Below are 16043 nucleotides of genomic sequence, written 5' to 3'. Positions count from 1 at the left end.
CAGTTGGGCTATAAGGAGGAGCTGAATGTCTGGTTTTACATAGAGTTGCTTGTTTCTTCACAATACATCATGATACATAGCTTATTTTGGTATAAATATCAGCCGATTCATAATTCTGTTAATACCAATCAGAAGTGCTGGTACTCAGCAAGCCCATTTCAGACACTGTTTATCAAATAGCTAGTCTAAAACACAAACCCCTCTGCAATGGAATTTAAAACGCATTTAAAAATCAGGTTGACGTTGTGTGTATTTTTTACTTAAAGGGATACTTCACCGATTAGCATTAAGCTTTGTATCAGACAGTGCTTCCCTCCCTCATGTCCCCACTGATACAAGAGATAGCTGTATTGTGTGTCTGAAAAAAAAAAAAAAAACTCTGATGACGCAAAAATCGTCATTTTGCGTCATCGGAAGCTTTTTTGGACAGAGGCAATGGACTACAGCCATAGAAAAAAAAAATAATGTCTAAACAAAACAAAAACAATAAAAAAAACAACAACAAATAAATAAACAAAAAAGCCTCAGATGATATAAAATGATGTTTTTTTTGCGTCATCTAAGTTTGTTTTCAAGACCCACAATACAGCTATCTCTCGTATCAGTGGGGATATGAGGGAAGGAAGCACGGTCATTCGAAAATATGACCATGTTTCTACTGATACAGAGCTTATAGCTAATTGGTGGAGTATCCCTTTAAAACAATAGAAAGGCTCAATGTGGCCAACATTTATTTTGTGTGTTTCTTCAGCAGAGTTACGGTGCCCAGATACATCGTTGGATGCAGAAGTTGACAAGACAGTAATTCTACCGTGTTTGACTGTGCCCAAAATGGATGTCGGCAACAAAGTGGAGTGGGTGTTAAATGATACATTTGATGTCCATTTGCTCCGTAAGGGAAAACATGAGTTTGATCATCAGGGGAAGGACTACAAAGACAGAACATCTCTTTTTGACAGTCAACTGGGAACAGGAAATTGTTCACTGCGTCTGAAAACCAAGATGTCTCATACTGGGAGATATCGCTGCTCTGTTAGAATTGGAGATCAGACAAAACACTGTTTTATATCCCTCACCGGTAAGTGTACTGCAAGCATTTTAATGATGATGTTTTTTTTCTCTTTTTCTAACTAAAATGTACACAATCTGTTTTAAAGGTCCAATATGTAATATTTGTACTGTAATAAATCCAAAAATGACACCAATGCCTCATCAGATATTAAGGAAACATGTTAGACTGAAATACTATCTTTTCTGACAACAATGCTAATTTCAGTATTTTTCTTTTTGAAATTTACATTCCGTGACGGAATTTATGTTTATGTTTTGATCTGTGTGTTGTTATCAACGGCCCAGTTTGACAGGCAGGCCGGGTTGCCAGATATACCTGTAAAAACGTAAACCCAGCGCGCTACAGCTGTAACGTTAGTACAGCCATGAAAGCAGCAAACAAACGAACAGGATCAACGGAGATAGATTCTACATGACATAAAAAAAGAAAACAGCATGTTTCTAACAGTTGCGTGACCAGAGACGTAACAACCCCCTGGTAAATATTGGAGATGTATTTGAAAGATGGAGGCAGCTTAGAGCCCAAAAGGACGCAGAGTTGGCTTATTTTCTCCTGAACAGGTAAGCATTAGCTTAATGCTAATTTATCACAGCTACTAGAGACAGGCATTTTTTGTCATTTCAACATTTGTGTACTCACATTGAATTATATAGCTAGAGTACCCGAGTTGGTTACTTGTAGCCTCTTCAGCGGCTGGAGCCGACAACGGTGAGTTATTTAAAACCACGAGAGGGGGGCTGTTAATCGGAAAGAGAGGACTGTGAGTTTGCAGTGTGTTGTTAGCGATTGTTGCCGTAATTCTAAGCCAATGAAGTGTGTTCCGTCGGCAAGGTAGTGGTATTTTTAGCGTTTCGTATTGTAATTCTAAGCCGAGGAAGTGTGCCTGACTGGCGTGTGGAGAGGACAGTGAGGTTGTTGTGTTTTTAGCGGTTCATACTGTAATTTTAAGCCGAAAAAGTGTGCCTGTCAGTTGGTTACAGAGCTGCACGTGAGCACGGGCTTTTATGACTGTTTATGACTGTCAGCTACTCCGCTGTGCTGTGGATAGCCAGCATCTAACGTTAGCTACTCCCTGTGCTGTAATGTCTGGATGTGAATGTCTGGCTATGTGAGACTAGCATCTAACGTTAGCTACTCCGCTGTGCTGTGGAGTAATGTCTGGCTATGTGAGACTAGCATCTAACGTTAGCTACTCCGCTGTGCTGTGGAGTAATGTCTGGCTATGTGAGACTAGCATCTAACGTTAGCTACTCCTCTGTGCTGTGGAGTAATGTCTGGCTATGTGAGACTAGCATCTACCGTTAGCTACTCCTCTGTGCTGTGGAGTAACGTCTGGCTATGTGAGACTAGCATCTAACGTCAGCTACTCGGCTGTGCTGTGGAGTAATGTCTGGCTATGTGAGACTAGCATCTAACGTTAGCTACTCCGCTGTGCTGTGGAGTAATGTCTGGCTATGTGAGAAAAGCGTCTAGCAACATTGTTGTGAATGCTGCGGTCTCAGCCTGGCAACCCCCGTGAACTTCGAGTCTGGGCAGGAGGGGGCGGGGGAGACGACTCTCCAGTATTTTGAATTGGTAGTGCAGTAACTATTTTAACCGCTAGCTGCCAGTATTACACATAATATTACATTTTGCACCTTTAAAGTTAAAACAGTAGTGGAAACAGTTTTTTTTTTTTTTTATAGTCAAAGTGCAACATGGCAGTCTTTTTAGCTATGTAATTAATGCCTGAACTGGTTTTCTTAGAACTAATCTGATGCTGTCTCAATACTTTTTCCTTTTTCTACAGTCCGTCCACATGAAGGAAGCAACACCGCTCCACTCAATCTATCAGAGAGTACCAACTCTCCAGGTAAAGCCAAAGACTTAACCTGCTCCGTTATACAAGTCCCAGGTGGGACATACATAATGTTGTCAGACACTTAGAATATTAATCTGTGCCGGTCAGGGGCAAAACGAGCACTTTTGTGGACGTACATACAAGCTGCACAATTGCCCTATCAGGGTACATTGTACCAATGTCAAAGATTGTTGTTCCCATCAGTCACTTAGACACAAAAAACATAGGAAAATAAAAATCCAGGTTGAAAACAAAACAAACAACGGTAGTTACCCTTCAACATCTCTCTGACGTTTTTTCAGGTGGTGACAACGACTCCACTTTTCCTCCGGGTGGCATCGTCGGCATCATCGTCGGCATCATCGTCGGCATCATCGTCGGCATCATTCTTGGGGTGATCTGGAAGCGTAAAATGTGCTTTAAGCCAATCCAATCAATAGGTAAAGTAATCGGTAAAGCCAACACATAATGTTAAATACTATAACTCTTATGTGTCTCCTATTCCATCAAACTGCTTTTCTTATCTTGGGTGACTTTTAGAATCTTCCCCTCAGCGTGATAAGTCCTGCCCAAACATCTCAGTTCAACAGTAGTTATTTCATATTACGCAAGTCAACACGTCATTGTGCCTTTCAGTAGCGTTAACCATACCTTAACTATGAAGCTGCCTTGTGTGGCGCGGACATATTTTTCATATTTTTGCCAATTCTGAGCTTTTCTTTCAGTCAGTTTTAGGTGTTATACATCATCTGATTCAGGGAAAGCTATGATTTTTCTCTGGTGCAGTGTAAAGTCACCACCACGCGTTGTTATCTTTGTGTGAGCTCACCATGTGTTTTTTAAAGATGATTTTTTTGGGCATTTTTTCTAGTATGCTATTGGATGAGCTAGAGGCCGCCCAGAGCACACCATGTTTGACATTGACAAAAATGCCCAGTGGAAAAAAGTCTCTCTGAGTGAGTCTGACTTCGCTACCTGCTCTTAAACGATACTTTTTTTTGGTACCAATTTTAAAAAACAAAAAGCTATTACAACATACGGGAACGACACAAATGTTTTCATTTATGTACCAGCTCCTACTACGTGAGCCCGTCTCTCTATAACGTTTGACAGCCAATCACAGACATTATTACATCTTGTTAGAAGCAAGCTGCGTGCTGATTGGCTCACTGACGCTGATGAGATTTACTCCTTAGGTATTGAAATTGGGAATTGAATGACGAGGCATTTTTGAATACTCGATACTTTCGGGGCAGTTTTGGTCAGTGCTTAAAAAATATTGAATTCGGTACCCAGCCCCATTAACTTACAGCCGGGCAACTTTCTCTCTTTGTTGGGTGCACCGTGTAACTCATTAGTGGAAACCCCGGCGTTGAACATTGATAAAAGCTGTCATTGAATGTAATCCAGGGTTTGCAGAATGACACGGTGACTACATTTTCACACCAGCTTCTAGCCTTCCGCTTTTGCCACACTGCCCATTTTGGCTGGCGCTGGGTCAAGACAGGAGGCGGAAGTGGTGTTAGGGGCCATGTTGGATGCCCCATTTTACCAGAAGTAACATTTAAAATGTAGTTTCTCATACACAATGTGTACAGTGAGAGAACTTACTGCTTGGATCTACAAAAAAAAAACAATGAACACGGTTGATTCATCAACACAAAAGGGCTGTTAGCCAGCAAGGCTCACACTGTTCACTTATTGCTCTCACGTCACATGGAAGTAAAATATTCAAAATGAGACAGAAGATTGTGTCCCTTGGTTTAACTGAGGTAGCCAAGAGACTGAAATCTCTCCAAATTCAAGACGAAATAATAAAACAAAATGTATTGACTGCAACCTGGTCTCTGAACCCAGAACTAGAACTGTTATTTTAACCTTAAAGATGACTAATGTGTGAGTGACAATGCATTTTTATTTTTGGGTTTCATTATCTGCCTTGTAAACTTCTCTCACCTTCTCTTCTCACAGACGAACCAAACGACCAAAACGAGGGAGAGGAAGGGATTCCTCTGGAGCAGGGACATCTGGCCAGTCTGTAGCTTCTCTTTACCTGCCAAAAGGACTTTATTGTTACGTTCCAGTGAAACAAGCTCAGGAAAATATTTTTGCACTGCCCTGCTATAAATGTCACAACCAGTGTTTAATTTGTTAAGTGGAAGTTCCCGGAGGGCGGGTGGATCCGGTGACTCAAAACGGGGGTTGGAGGTAACGGAACAAAAAAAAAGAAAAGAAATGACACTGCCTACGTAGCTTCTCTGACTAAAAAAACCCCTTAAACAACACTGTGTGTACATCAGGGCAATGTTTATTTTTTATTTTAGAACATGCACTGCATCGGTGCGAAATGTAAAATAAAAAAAAATAAAATTAAAAATACACTGCAACAATCGTTTTAACAAGCAGCAATTATCCATCGGACTATTAAATTAACCAAAAAACCCACCGTGGTCTCCAAATTCTTGATTGGCAGAAACGGTTTTTGCTTGTTTAGGATCCGACTGGCCAGCGTATTTGAACAAGTTAAGCAAACTTTGTTGTCTTGACATCCCCCCCCGAGTGAAATGAGGTCATAACAGCAATCTCAACCAGCACAAGCACTTGTGTCACTTGAAGTGCAGCGCCGCCCTATTGAAGTGCCTCCCCTCCCTCCGTCCCTCTCCCCCCTCCGTCTTACCCTGAAAATTCACCTCAAAACGCATCGAAAACGCAAACACAAGATTTTTGTGGAACTTCAATGGGGAATAAAGACTAACAAGACAGATAACAACATTGAACACTACACAAACAGTAGTTTATTTTTTTCATTTAGGCGATTCATTTTTCATGGTGACACAGGAGGTGCCGGATTCAATAAAAAAAGGTTCCGGTTCCAACGTCAGAGGTGCCGAACATGTTCTGGCTCAAATTAAGCCCTGGTCACAACATACACTATAAAACAGTTGTAGCCAATCATCCTCAGAATCACAAACAGGCTTATTTCAATTAAGTTTTCACTACAGCTGGACCGTATAAACAGCAGCTACACCTCCAGGAATTTTAACAGCGTTTAGTGTTCACATACAGTAGCTCACAAAAGTGAGTACACCCCTCACATTTTAGTAAATATTTCATTATATCTTTTAATGGGACAACACTGAAGAAATTACACTTTGCTACAATGTAAAGTATTAAGTGTACAGCTTGTATAACAGTGTAAATGTGCTGTCCCCTCAAAATAACTCAGCACACAGCCATTAATGTCTAAACCGCTGGCAACAAAAGTCAGTACACCTTTATGTTCAATTCCCATAGAGGCAGGCAGATGTTTATTTTGAAAGGCCAGTTATTTCATGGATCCAGGATACTATGCATCCTGATAAAGTTCCCTTGGCCTTTGGAATTAAAATAGCCCCACCTCATCACATGCCCTTCACCATACCTAGAGATTGGCATGGGATACTTTCCATAAGATCATCTCTCAATGCAAATCAAACCAGCTATTAGGCTAACTGAAATAAAACCATGCCAATCTCTAGGTATGGTGAAGGTATGTGATGAGGTGGGGCTATTTTAATTCCAAAGGCCAAGGGAACTTTATCAGGATGCATTGTATCCTGGATCCATGAACTAACTGGCCTTTAAAAATCAGTTTAGACATTAAAATGTGCTGAGTTATTTTGAGGGGACAGCATATTTACACTGCAAAGTGTAATTTCTTCAGCGTTGTTCCATTTGGCAGTACGGTGGCCCAGTGGTTAGCACTGTTGCCTCACAGCAAGCAGGTTCTGGGTTTCTGAATTCAAGTCATTCCAGGCCTTTCTGTGTGGAGTTTGCATGTTGCCCAGTGTCTACATGCGTTTTCTCCGGGTGGATAGTGCCACGGATAACCTACCGAAGGAGACTGTCGTGTGAATTGACTACACCGTCGGCAGTGTACATCGTAGTTGATAAGTACGCCGTCACACCTAGTGTCGTCGCCAGACGTGCCCCCCCAAGTTAATCAATATACAGTAAGACTATGTTAGGTTTAAATGTATTTCAATTGATTCAATACATGTTCCAGGCCCTTTAGCCATTATAAAAGTTGCTCTAAAAGTACTGACATAATAAAAATAATACGAAAAATTAAATTGTAGTATCTCATCAGCTTATGCACTGTTGGAAGAATGTATTGTAACTCTAACATTGATTGAACATTGGCGCCATCTACTGGATCATTGGCACTAATTGCTAGATCTGTTTACATGTACCTATGTGTATGCATTTATACACTTTATTATATACAACTTATACACACTACATAGTAGTCAAACGTTCATGTTTAACGTTACCTTGGTTATCTTTGTTTTTAGCCGTAAACGTTATGTCTGTTTCTGTGTTGAAAGCTACACCTAGCCAGACTCAGATTCCCTTGTTTACACTTACTTGGCCAATAAAGCAGTTTCTGATCAAAATCCGAAATATACTGTAAGTTCTTTATTTATTAAGTATCTTTGCAGATACCCCCAATTTAAAAAAAAATAATTTTGATTTGAGTCAAAGGCACCATGATCTCACTGTGTGGGCTGCTAAGTTCTTTATCTAGTTGGCAATAACCCTAGGAGAGCTATGACCAGCCAAATCACTGACTTATTTATTCTGTAATGGGTAAATGTCACTCAAGCACCTTCATATTTGTTTTAATGTTAGGAGAATACCCTTAATAGTTCATTTGTTTGTATTTTTTGAGTGAATTGACGTACATTTTGGGTAACAAGTGGACGCAAATATCACTAAGGCTAGCAAGCTCCCCAGCTATATCAGCTGTTATTTTTATGATTTTGATCATATATCTTGTGACTTTACCTTCGTTAAGGTCCTAAGGCGTAAGACAGTTGGTGATTGTTGTTGATTTGGTTAAATATACCAAATTGCTATTTTATTTAATGATTGTTGTTCAGACGGCTTAGCTAAGGTAGCTAATGCTGGCGGCATGTCTCTTGTTGCCATGGAGACATTCCGAGTGTTCATTCAGCAGTTTAATACTTTTTTTATAAGCATGATGATATTATTACCCACACATTATGAGTAACACATAAGCACCAGAAAGTAAGCAAAAGAACACTAACAAAATGTGAATCTAAACAATGACAATATACTGTACTCTAGTTAGTTATCACTGTTAGGGGAAAAGTCACACTGACGACGTAGCTACCGTATTTTTCAGACTATAAGTCGCTCCGGAGTATAAGTCGCATCAGTCAAAAAATGCGTCATGAAGAGAAAAAAAACATATAAAAGTCGCACCGGACTATAAGTCGCATTTATTTAGATTATAAATACAAGAGTTATTCAACTACACAATAGCACACAGAACAATACGCTGAATACGGTAGGTGTCCGGTATGTTAACGTAACACATTAACAGTTATTGAACTACACAATAACACACAGAACAACTAGCTACCAGGGCGTGGAGCATGGAGGTATTAAAAGGCGTGGAGACCTAACTGCACCTTTAACGAGCCCCTCCAGACTCGTTCCTCCAGCTCTGGCCGTCTTGCTTTCAGCCCACGATTAGCCGATTAGCTTTCTTTGTTTTCTTCATTGCAGTAAGTCACCTTTTCGCCAGTCTCCCTCATAAGTTTCTCCCTCATTTCAAACTCTCTTTCTGCTGCTCGATTACCGTTTTCGGGGCTGCATATTTTACTACCTGCAGTTTGTTATCTCTTTTCTTTCTCAGTTGTCTTTAGGAGGAGCGTTCTAGTTGTCACAAGCCTAGAGCGCCCTCTCGCGGCTGTAGACGGTAATGTTTTCAGAATGAATTAACATGTAAAAACATGTTAAATTATATATATTTTGATATATAAGTCGCACCTGACTATAAGTCGCAGGACCAGCCAAAGTAGGAAAAAAAGTGCGACTTATAGTCCGGAAAATACGGTACATAGTTCAGACGTCTTTAGATAGTGAAGGCGTGTGTTTCACACGTTTGTAAGGCGACGTACTTAGTTTAGACGTCTTTAGTAGGCGTAAATTTGATGGGAATTCTAAACATACGCCGTCGCCACCGGAAAATGTTTCTACATGCACTCGCCTACAACTCGGCCTAGTCGCTGCTGGTCTCTAGTCTGCAATCGCTATTAAATCAATTCAAAATTCCACACGGTTTGGCGACGACGGGGAGGGTAGCCTGCTCCTTATCCTTCTCCCGGTTATCTTTTGAATGACACAATCCACTCGCCATACTCCGGTTTCCCCCACCACTAAAAACATGTTCCCTCTCTAGCAAGCTGATGTGTGGTGAGTGTCTGGCGTTGTAAGGCTGTCGTGCATCACCCAGGTGGGTGCAACACATTGGTGGTGCTAGAGAGTAGGAGTAGTCCCCCAAAGCGCTTTGAGTGTCTATGATAAAGCGCTATATAAATGTAATCTGTGAAATAACCGGCCTTTAAAAATAAAAATCTGCCGGCCTCTATGGGAATTTAACATAGGGGTGTGTATACTTATGCCCCCTGCATTTTAAGGAAGAACATTTATTTACGATACATTATTCATTCAGAAAGAAAATTGGTGTCCTTAAAAGTTGGTCGAAAATATTTTAATTAAGGCATTAAGATCAATTTCCCAAAGATGATTTTTTTTATTCCTCTTTTTGGTCTACTTTAGTATGGGTTCATAAACTTATGAGTACCACTGTCTCCAGCCAACTTTCAATTATCAAAATTCACAGAGATTAATGCTAAATGTAGCTTTTTGCAATAATGACACTGAAACATTGCTACATCTTTTGTTTTATTGCTGCTATTATTCCCAGAGGCTTTGGTCAAACTTGTAAGAATTTATACTATGCAAAACGAAGATCCATGTTAAAGACGACTGTAAGAGTGTCGTCACTGGTTTTGATTACAAAGAGGAACTACAAATAAATAAAAATATTAACCTTATGTTATTATTAGGTAAATATATTCATAAGTCCTCCAAAAATCTAAACCATGCTTTAAGGTACTTTTATTTGACTATACATATTTGAATGAGTCTCTGAAATGCTGTGTAGGTACAAAAAAAAGTATACCTGCAGTTAAATGACATGAAGATTCAAAGTTGTGTATGTTGAGCTGTCAATGCTTATAAAAATGTATTGAGATGAGAAGTTGCCTTATCAATTATTAACGTCTGTATTTGTTTGTTTTATATTGTAGCTTAATAAAGTGTGTTCATAAAAAAATTCCCTGGTTTACACATCAAACAAATATGCGTTGAATTTAACCCAACTTGGGTTGATGGTACAACCCAACATTGACAAGCACACCAGGAGATGGCCTGGAACGTGTTCATTTTCCTGGAAGCATCACAATATTAGCTTATAAAAAATGAGATAATACTCAATGATAAACATAGGATGGATAATAAGAAATAAAGCCTATAGTCGTATCTCCAGAGATATTGGTCAGCTTATAAACAGGCTGTATAATGTCAGGGACAAATTGCTCTTTGTCTTCTTTTTCTTCTGTTACCGAGCAGGAAATAGAACTCGTTATTCCTGCGTGAAGCGATGAGAAACTCTCCTCTTTCTGTCGGCTCAAGCTGCAGGAGAAACCAGAGCAGAGAAAGTTTATGCATACGGTACAGTTTGCAACACTGGAGCTACATCATCATCAAAAATCAATACTTAAAGTAAAGTAAAGTAAAAGTACAAGTATCTTAGAAATCTACAAAGAGAAAAACAGAAACAGATTTTTCATTTTGTTGTGAGAAAGAATCTTTTACTCCAACGTATGAAAACATTTCTTGCAGGAAACAAGTAACAAAGATGCTCTAAATGTAGTGGAGTAAAAGTATACATTCTTCAGTGGGCTCAGTGGTGGCCTAGGGGTTAACCCTTGTGTTGTTTTCCCGTCAACGTTTTAAATTGTAAAATTTGTCTTCTACACATTTTCAGTGCTTATTTCTACATCCCATATTTTCTGCTATAAAACTTAAATTGGAAATGGGTCAATGTGACCCGAAGTCAACACAAGGGTTAAGGAAGCGAGCTTGGGACCAGGAGGTCGCCGGTTCCAAAAAAATTCTATTTAGGATATGTAATGGAGTGAAAGTTTCCAGAAATATAAATAACAGATACATACAGTAACAAATTAGTAAATGCTAGTACCAGCTCGGCTCGACACGACTCGGACGCGGTGCCTATTGGGATTGCCACTTGAGGCTCAATTGTTTTGAGCGCTATTGAATGCATTATTCAAACCAATGTTCTGGGTCTCCTTTTGTATTACAGAAAAAAGAACATAATTTCCTATAAACTGCGGGTTTGTTCAGGACACCCCCGTCTGTCGCTAGCAATGACGACACAGCGATTAGTGACGATTCTCTCCGACCAATCAGTAGTCTGCAGGTTTTCACGTCACTTTTTGGTATCGCCTCGACTCGCTTGGAACCTCGACGGAGGTGATACTAAAAAAGTACCTGTTGGCAGGTACCATAATTTCATAATGGAAAACCAAAAAAGGCAATTAGAGTCGAGGCGAGTGGAGCAGCTCCCATGTAGTGGAAAAACGCCATAAGTTGAAGGCCAGCAATATACTGAGACAGGACTAAGTCATCAGCATAGTATACTTTTCAGAGAAAATCTTACCTCGAGCCCACTTCCGGTACTTGTAGATACACAGTATGAGGATGGCTGTGTAGAAGAGGAAGAGCAGGACGGAGCACAGCAGCTGGGGCAGAAGTATCATTATCGGAGGAGGAGGAGAAGGAGTAGGAAAAGCATCTGCAGGCTGAGCTGGGAGGAAATAAATCACATATATTGTCACTGTCGGGCGAAAACCTTGTTTTTCCATAACTGTAGCTTGTCAGGAAATGAAAATAGGCAAATTTTGATTGAGCTATTTTTCTTGGACATCAGACAGAATCGCCTCTTTACTGTTTAAATATTCTACATTGGCGGCGACGCAAATAGACGCAAAACCACGGCACGTTGGCATGAATTCGCCTCATTCGTGCCACACCACGAGTTCGCCAGAGTTGAAGTATTTGAACTTGAGCGAGAATTTCACGTGTAGATGTGTAGAAAGGAGTTTTCTTTGGGAAAAGTAAGCAGGGAAGTAATACTACCTGGTAAGTTGTGAAATGATATGTCTGTTGTTGTGTTTATGGAGCAGGTCCAACGTTAGCGGAGCCCCCGATCGATCCGAACTCCATCCAGAAAAATTTTTAAAAGTGGTTTGCTTGTCGTCTCAACAGACCCGATAAAGTATGAATCCATAGTTTTTACAAATCGGTATCATCATATGCAGTTTACGGGCAACACATTTACATAAAGAAACATGTGTGGACATGATATCACTGTCGTCATTGGCAGTGGTGGAATGTAACTAAGTACATTTACTCAAGTACTGTACTTAAGTACAAATTTTAGGCACTTTGAGCCACTTTCTACTTCTACTCCGCTACATTTCAGAGAGAAATATTGTACTTTTTACTCCACTACATTCATCTGACAGCTTTAGTTACTAGTTACTTTACACGTTAAGATTCCTGCACACAAAATACATGTAGTTTATAAAATCTGATGTTTTATTATAAATTAAAATAGCCAACAATATAACAGCCTACAAGTCCAGGTGACATGATTAGACCATTAAACACACAACTGCTTGGATCCTTTAAACTTTCTAAAATGGGAATATTATTTTTTTACTTTTAATACTTTAACTACATTTTCCTGATGATACTTACTTTACTGAAATAACATTTTCAATGGAGGGCTTTTACTTGTAAGTAGTATTTTTAGTGTGGTATTAGTACTTTTAGTGAAGTAAAGGATGTGAAGACTTCTTCCACCGCTGTTCATTGGTGGCTACAGCCCTGGTTTTTGGGGTTTTAATCTTCCACCGAGATGATTGGAGCTTTCTCACCTCTCACAGCCAGCCAGCTCTGCGGGGACTCTCCCTTCGTTGGGTGTTGACACTTGTAGAAGCCTTCGTCAGTTTTGGACACCGCTGGGAGGATCATCTCTCCCGCAGGCTCGGAGCCGATGAACACGTCGTTTTTGAAGAACGCGGCGGAGAAGTCGGATGTAGATTCCTCTTCGTCTTTCTCTCTGTAGGAGCAGCGGAGCGTCACTTGGTCTCCCTCCGTCACAGGAAGTGCAGGACTCTCCATGATCACAACGCCTTCTGAAATCCAGAAGAACACTTTCCTATACCTGCTGCATTTTGTTCATGACTTCAAGTTCAAGTTTGCAAAGCGTTTTTTAACCCTCCTGTTTTCCTCGGGTCAGACTTGACTCGTTTTCAACAAACGGCAGCGTTGAAAAATGCATAAATGCTAAAAAATGAATAAAAAAACATTGAAAAAAAGGTTCGAAAACTTTGAAAGAAAGTAACAAATGTTGAAAAATTGCATAAAAAAAACGTAGAAAAAATAAACAACCGTCGGGAAAAAGTGCCGAAACTTTGGAAAAAACAAGAAAAATGTTGACAAAAAGTGCTGAAAACTTCACAAAAGTGTTAAATAGTTATAAATTTTGACCCTGAAGGACAACAAGTTGCATGTTTGACGGGAGGGTTAATTTAATAAAAAAAAACACGCATATTTGGTATATGACCTGCCACGCTGATGCTGACGGTGTTGCTGCACTCTCCCTGCGGAGACTCACACCAGTACACTCCGGTGTCGGATGGGAAGGCGGACTCAACGGTGCAGGACGACTTGCCTGGGATCCCCCAGCCAAACATACATAGCTGAGAAGTCCTAGCGGAGGTGTTTCTTTTCACCGTCCAGCCGCTGGAATTGGCAGCGCACGTCAGACAGATTTCTTCATACTGGAAGAACTGAGATCTGTCGGGAGTGATAATCAGCGAGGCGGCTGGTGGGGCGACAAGAGGAAATGATTATGAGCGGTTTAAACTATCTTTTGTGTATACGGCTGATCAAAAGTATTAAAGGTCCCATATCGTGCTCATTTTCAGGTTTATACTTGTATTTTGGGTTTCTATTAGAACATGTTTACATGCTTTAATGTTCAAATAACACTTTATTTTTCTCATACTGTCTATCTGAATATTCCTGTTTTCGTTCTCTGTCTGAAATGCTCCGTTTTAGTGCCTGTCTTTTTAAGACCCCACCCCGAAAAAAGTAGGCTCAGATTATTTTGGGCATTTTTTTAGGCCTTAATTGACAGGACAGTTTAGGACAGGAAAGGGGAGAGAGAGGGGCAATGACATGCAGCAAAGGGTCGCAGGTCGGACTGAGCCTCCAGTCTGCTCTGATTGGTCAGTGTTTGTGGGATGTTTGGCTCCTAAAACACAGGGCTTTCAAACGGAGGAGTAGAGTTTATGTCCCGGAAGAAGTGAAGGAGAAAACACAAGACTTTCAGCCAGGAAACAGGTGTTTGTGTCCTGGGAGTACTGCTAAAGAGGACCGGTGTTTCAATCCAAACCACAATCTTTTATTTCTAATCTTAACTAGACGTTTGGGTGTCTAAACTTAACTGTTGTCACCGTAGACGGTTACCTTTCCGTCGGCTAAACTCAACTGTAACAGCCGCCGACACAACCGTCACCTCACGGTGCTCTGTTCCCGGCTTACAGTCACCTTTTATCGGCTAAACCGCTAAACTTAACCATCATGTGACCGGCCCGGTGGTCACCTTAATTTCGTTGGGTATTATAGAAATTGTTGCATACATTTCTCGTAAAATATCAATACGAACCCGTTCATGAGAATGCGTTGCAGGGATTGTTATCATAATGTTACTCTGTCTCACCATGTTGTTTTAATGTTGTTCTGCCCTCCAGTAGCCAATAATTGACCAATGCGGCTTCAAAAGTGGGATGGCCTTCTTTGTCTTCCAGGAGGCTGGGTCACTGGTATACTTTCATTTATAAGGCCATGCTTGGTCTATTGCCACCCTACATCTGTAACTTAATTTCACGGAGGAGTGTTGGCTCTCATTGTTTGCGTTCAAATGATCTTTTGTTGCTCGCTGTTCCACTTGTCCGTACAGAACTGGGAAAAAGGGCTTTTGTTTACTCAGCCCCCCACACATGGAACATGTTGCAAAAAGACTGGAAATTGACTGAATTACTTTCATTGAACACTTTTAAGTCCAGATTGAGAACACTTGAGTCGATCCTTTGTAACTGTTTTTCATAATGTCTATGTAATTGTATTGATTGTATGTTTGAAACTCTTTTGCTGCTTCTTGGCTAGGACTCCCTTGAAAAAGAGGTTTTTAATCTCAATGGGACTTTCCTGGTTAAATAAAGGTTAAATAAATAAAAATTAAAAAAAATGATTGCATCTGAGAAATATAATCATTTTTTTAAAGACTTATTTCAGATAACACATCACAGCTTCCCTCGCTATCTCTGAAATGAGTCCCAAGCTTTTTTAGCACATTCAGAAGGTAAACGCAGGAAACGCTTCGGGGGCTCTGTTTCATCAACTACAACAAGACAAAAAGCCTACATTGTTCTGGGTTTACTTATGAGCAGGCTCGGATTTTAGGAAAAGGACAAGTCAAATGGAAGATGAGCAGAGAAACATAAATTATTTTGAAAAAGTTAAATAACTTACAGAGCATTAGGCAGAGTGATAAGATCTCCATCCTTTGTTTGTGTTGCGAGTCTTCCTCTTTCAGGTTTTTCATAGCAGTCGACCACATCCTTACCATCACAGGAAACCATGACGACCATTGCTGAGAGACAACCCATCAAACAAAACAGTCACCTGAAACTTTGAAATTCACACATTTTGCCAACATGCCTGAGCTCTAAGCTTAAAGTAATGGACCCAGATGTCAGCATGTACTCAGTGAAATTAAGATAAAAACACCTTTATTGATCACCAGCAGGGACATTTTATTGGTGGGTTTTGCAGCCGTCCAACAGAAATAAATACAGAATTACTTACGGAAAGTGACTGTTTCACTTGATGCTTGTGGTAAGAGGAAGTATTCAGATCTTTTGCTGAAGTGAAATTACCGGAACAACAGTGCGGACAAACTGTGACAAGAAAATGGAAATACATTAATGAAACAACCATACTATTTTTGTGTTTAGTATTCAAAATATATAATGAACATTGCTGAATATTGCAGGGAGGGATCTGGGAAGAATAACAGGTTTAAGTTGTTTTATATTTTATGCCCTTTTGAAATTGTCA

The 16043-nt window shown here is 40.1% G+C and overlaps 1 protein-coding gene across 1 annotated transcript; it reads right to left on the bottom strand.

Moving 5' to 3' along the window:
* Window positions 1-9673: 9673 nt before the first annotated feature.
* Window positions 9674-15801, bottom strand: LOC114573988 (sialoadhesin). The gene is made up of 6 exons (XM_028606260.1): window positions 15792-15801; window positions 15456-15576; window positions 13483-13743; window positions 12791-13051; window positions 11509-11655; window positions 9674-10460 (listed from the first exon to the last, which is right to left on the bottom strand). The coding sequence occupies exons 2-6, from the start codon at window positions 15550-15552 to the stop codon at window positions 10456-10458; spliced, it is 771 nt and encodes a 256-aa protein (XP_028462061.1). The 5' UTR covers window positions 15553-15576; window positions 15792-15801; the 3' UTR covers window positions 9674-10455.
* Window positions 15802-16043: the final 242 nt, after the last annotated feature.

Source organism: Perca flavescens, chromosome 19 (assembly GCF_004354835.1).
Source record: "Perca flavescens isolate YP-PL-M2 chromosome 19, PFLA_1.0, whole genome shotgun sequence".
NCBI lineage: Eukaryota > Metazoa > Chordata > Actinopteri > Perciformes > Percidae > Perca > Perca flavescens.
This window is presented reverse-complemented; position numbering and strand designations above follow the sequence as displayed.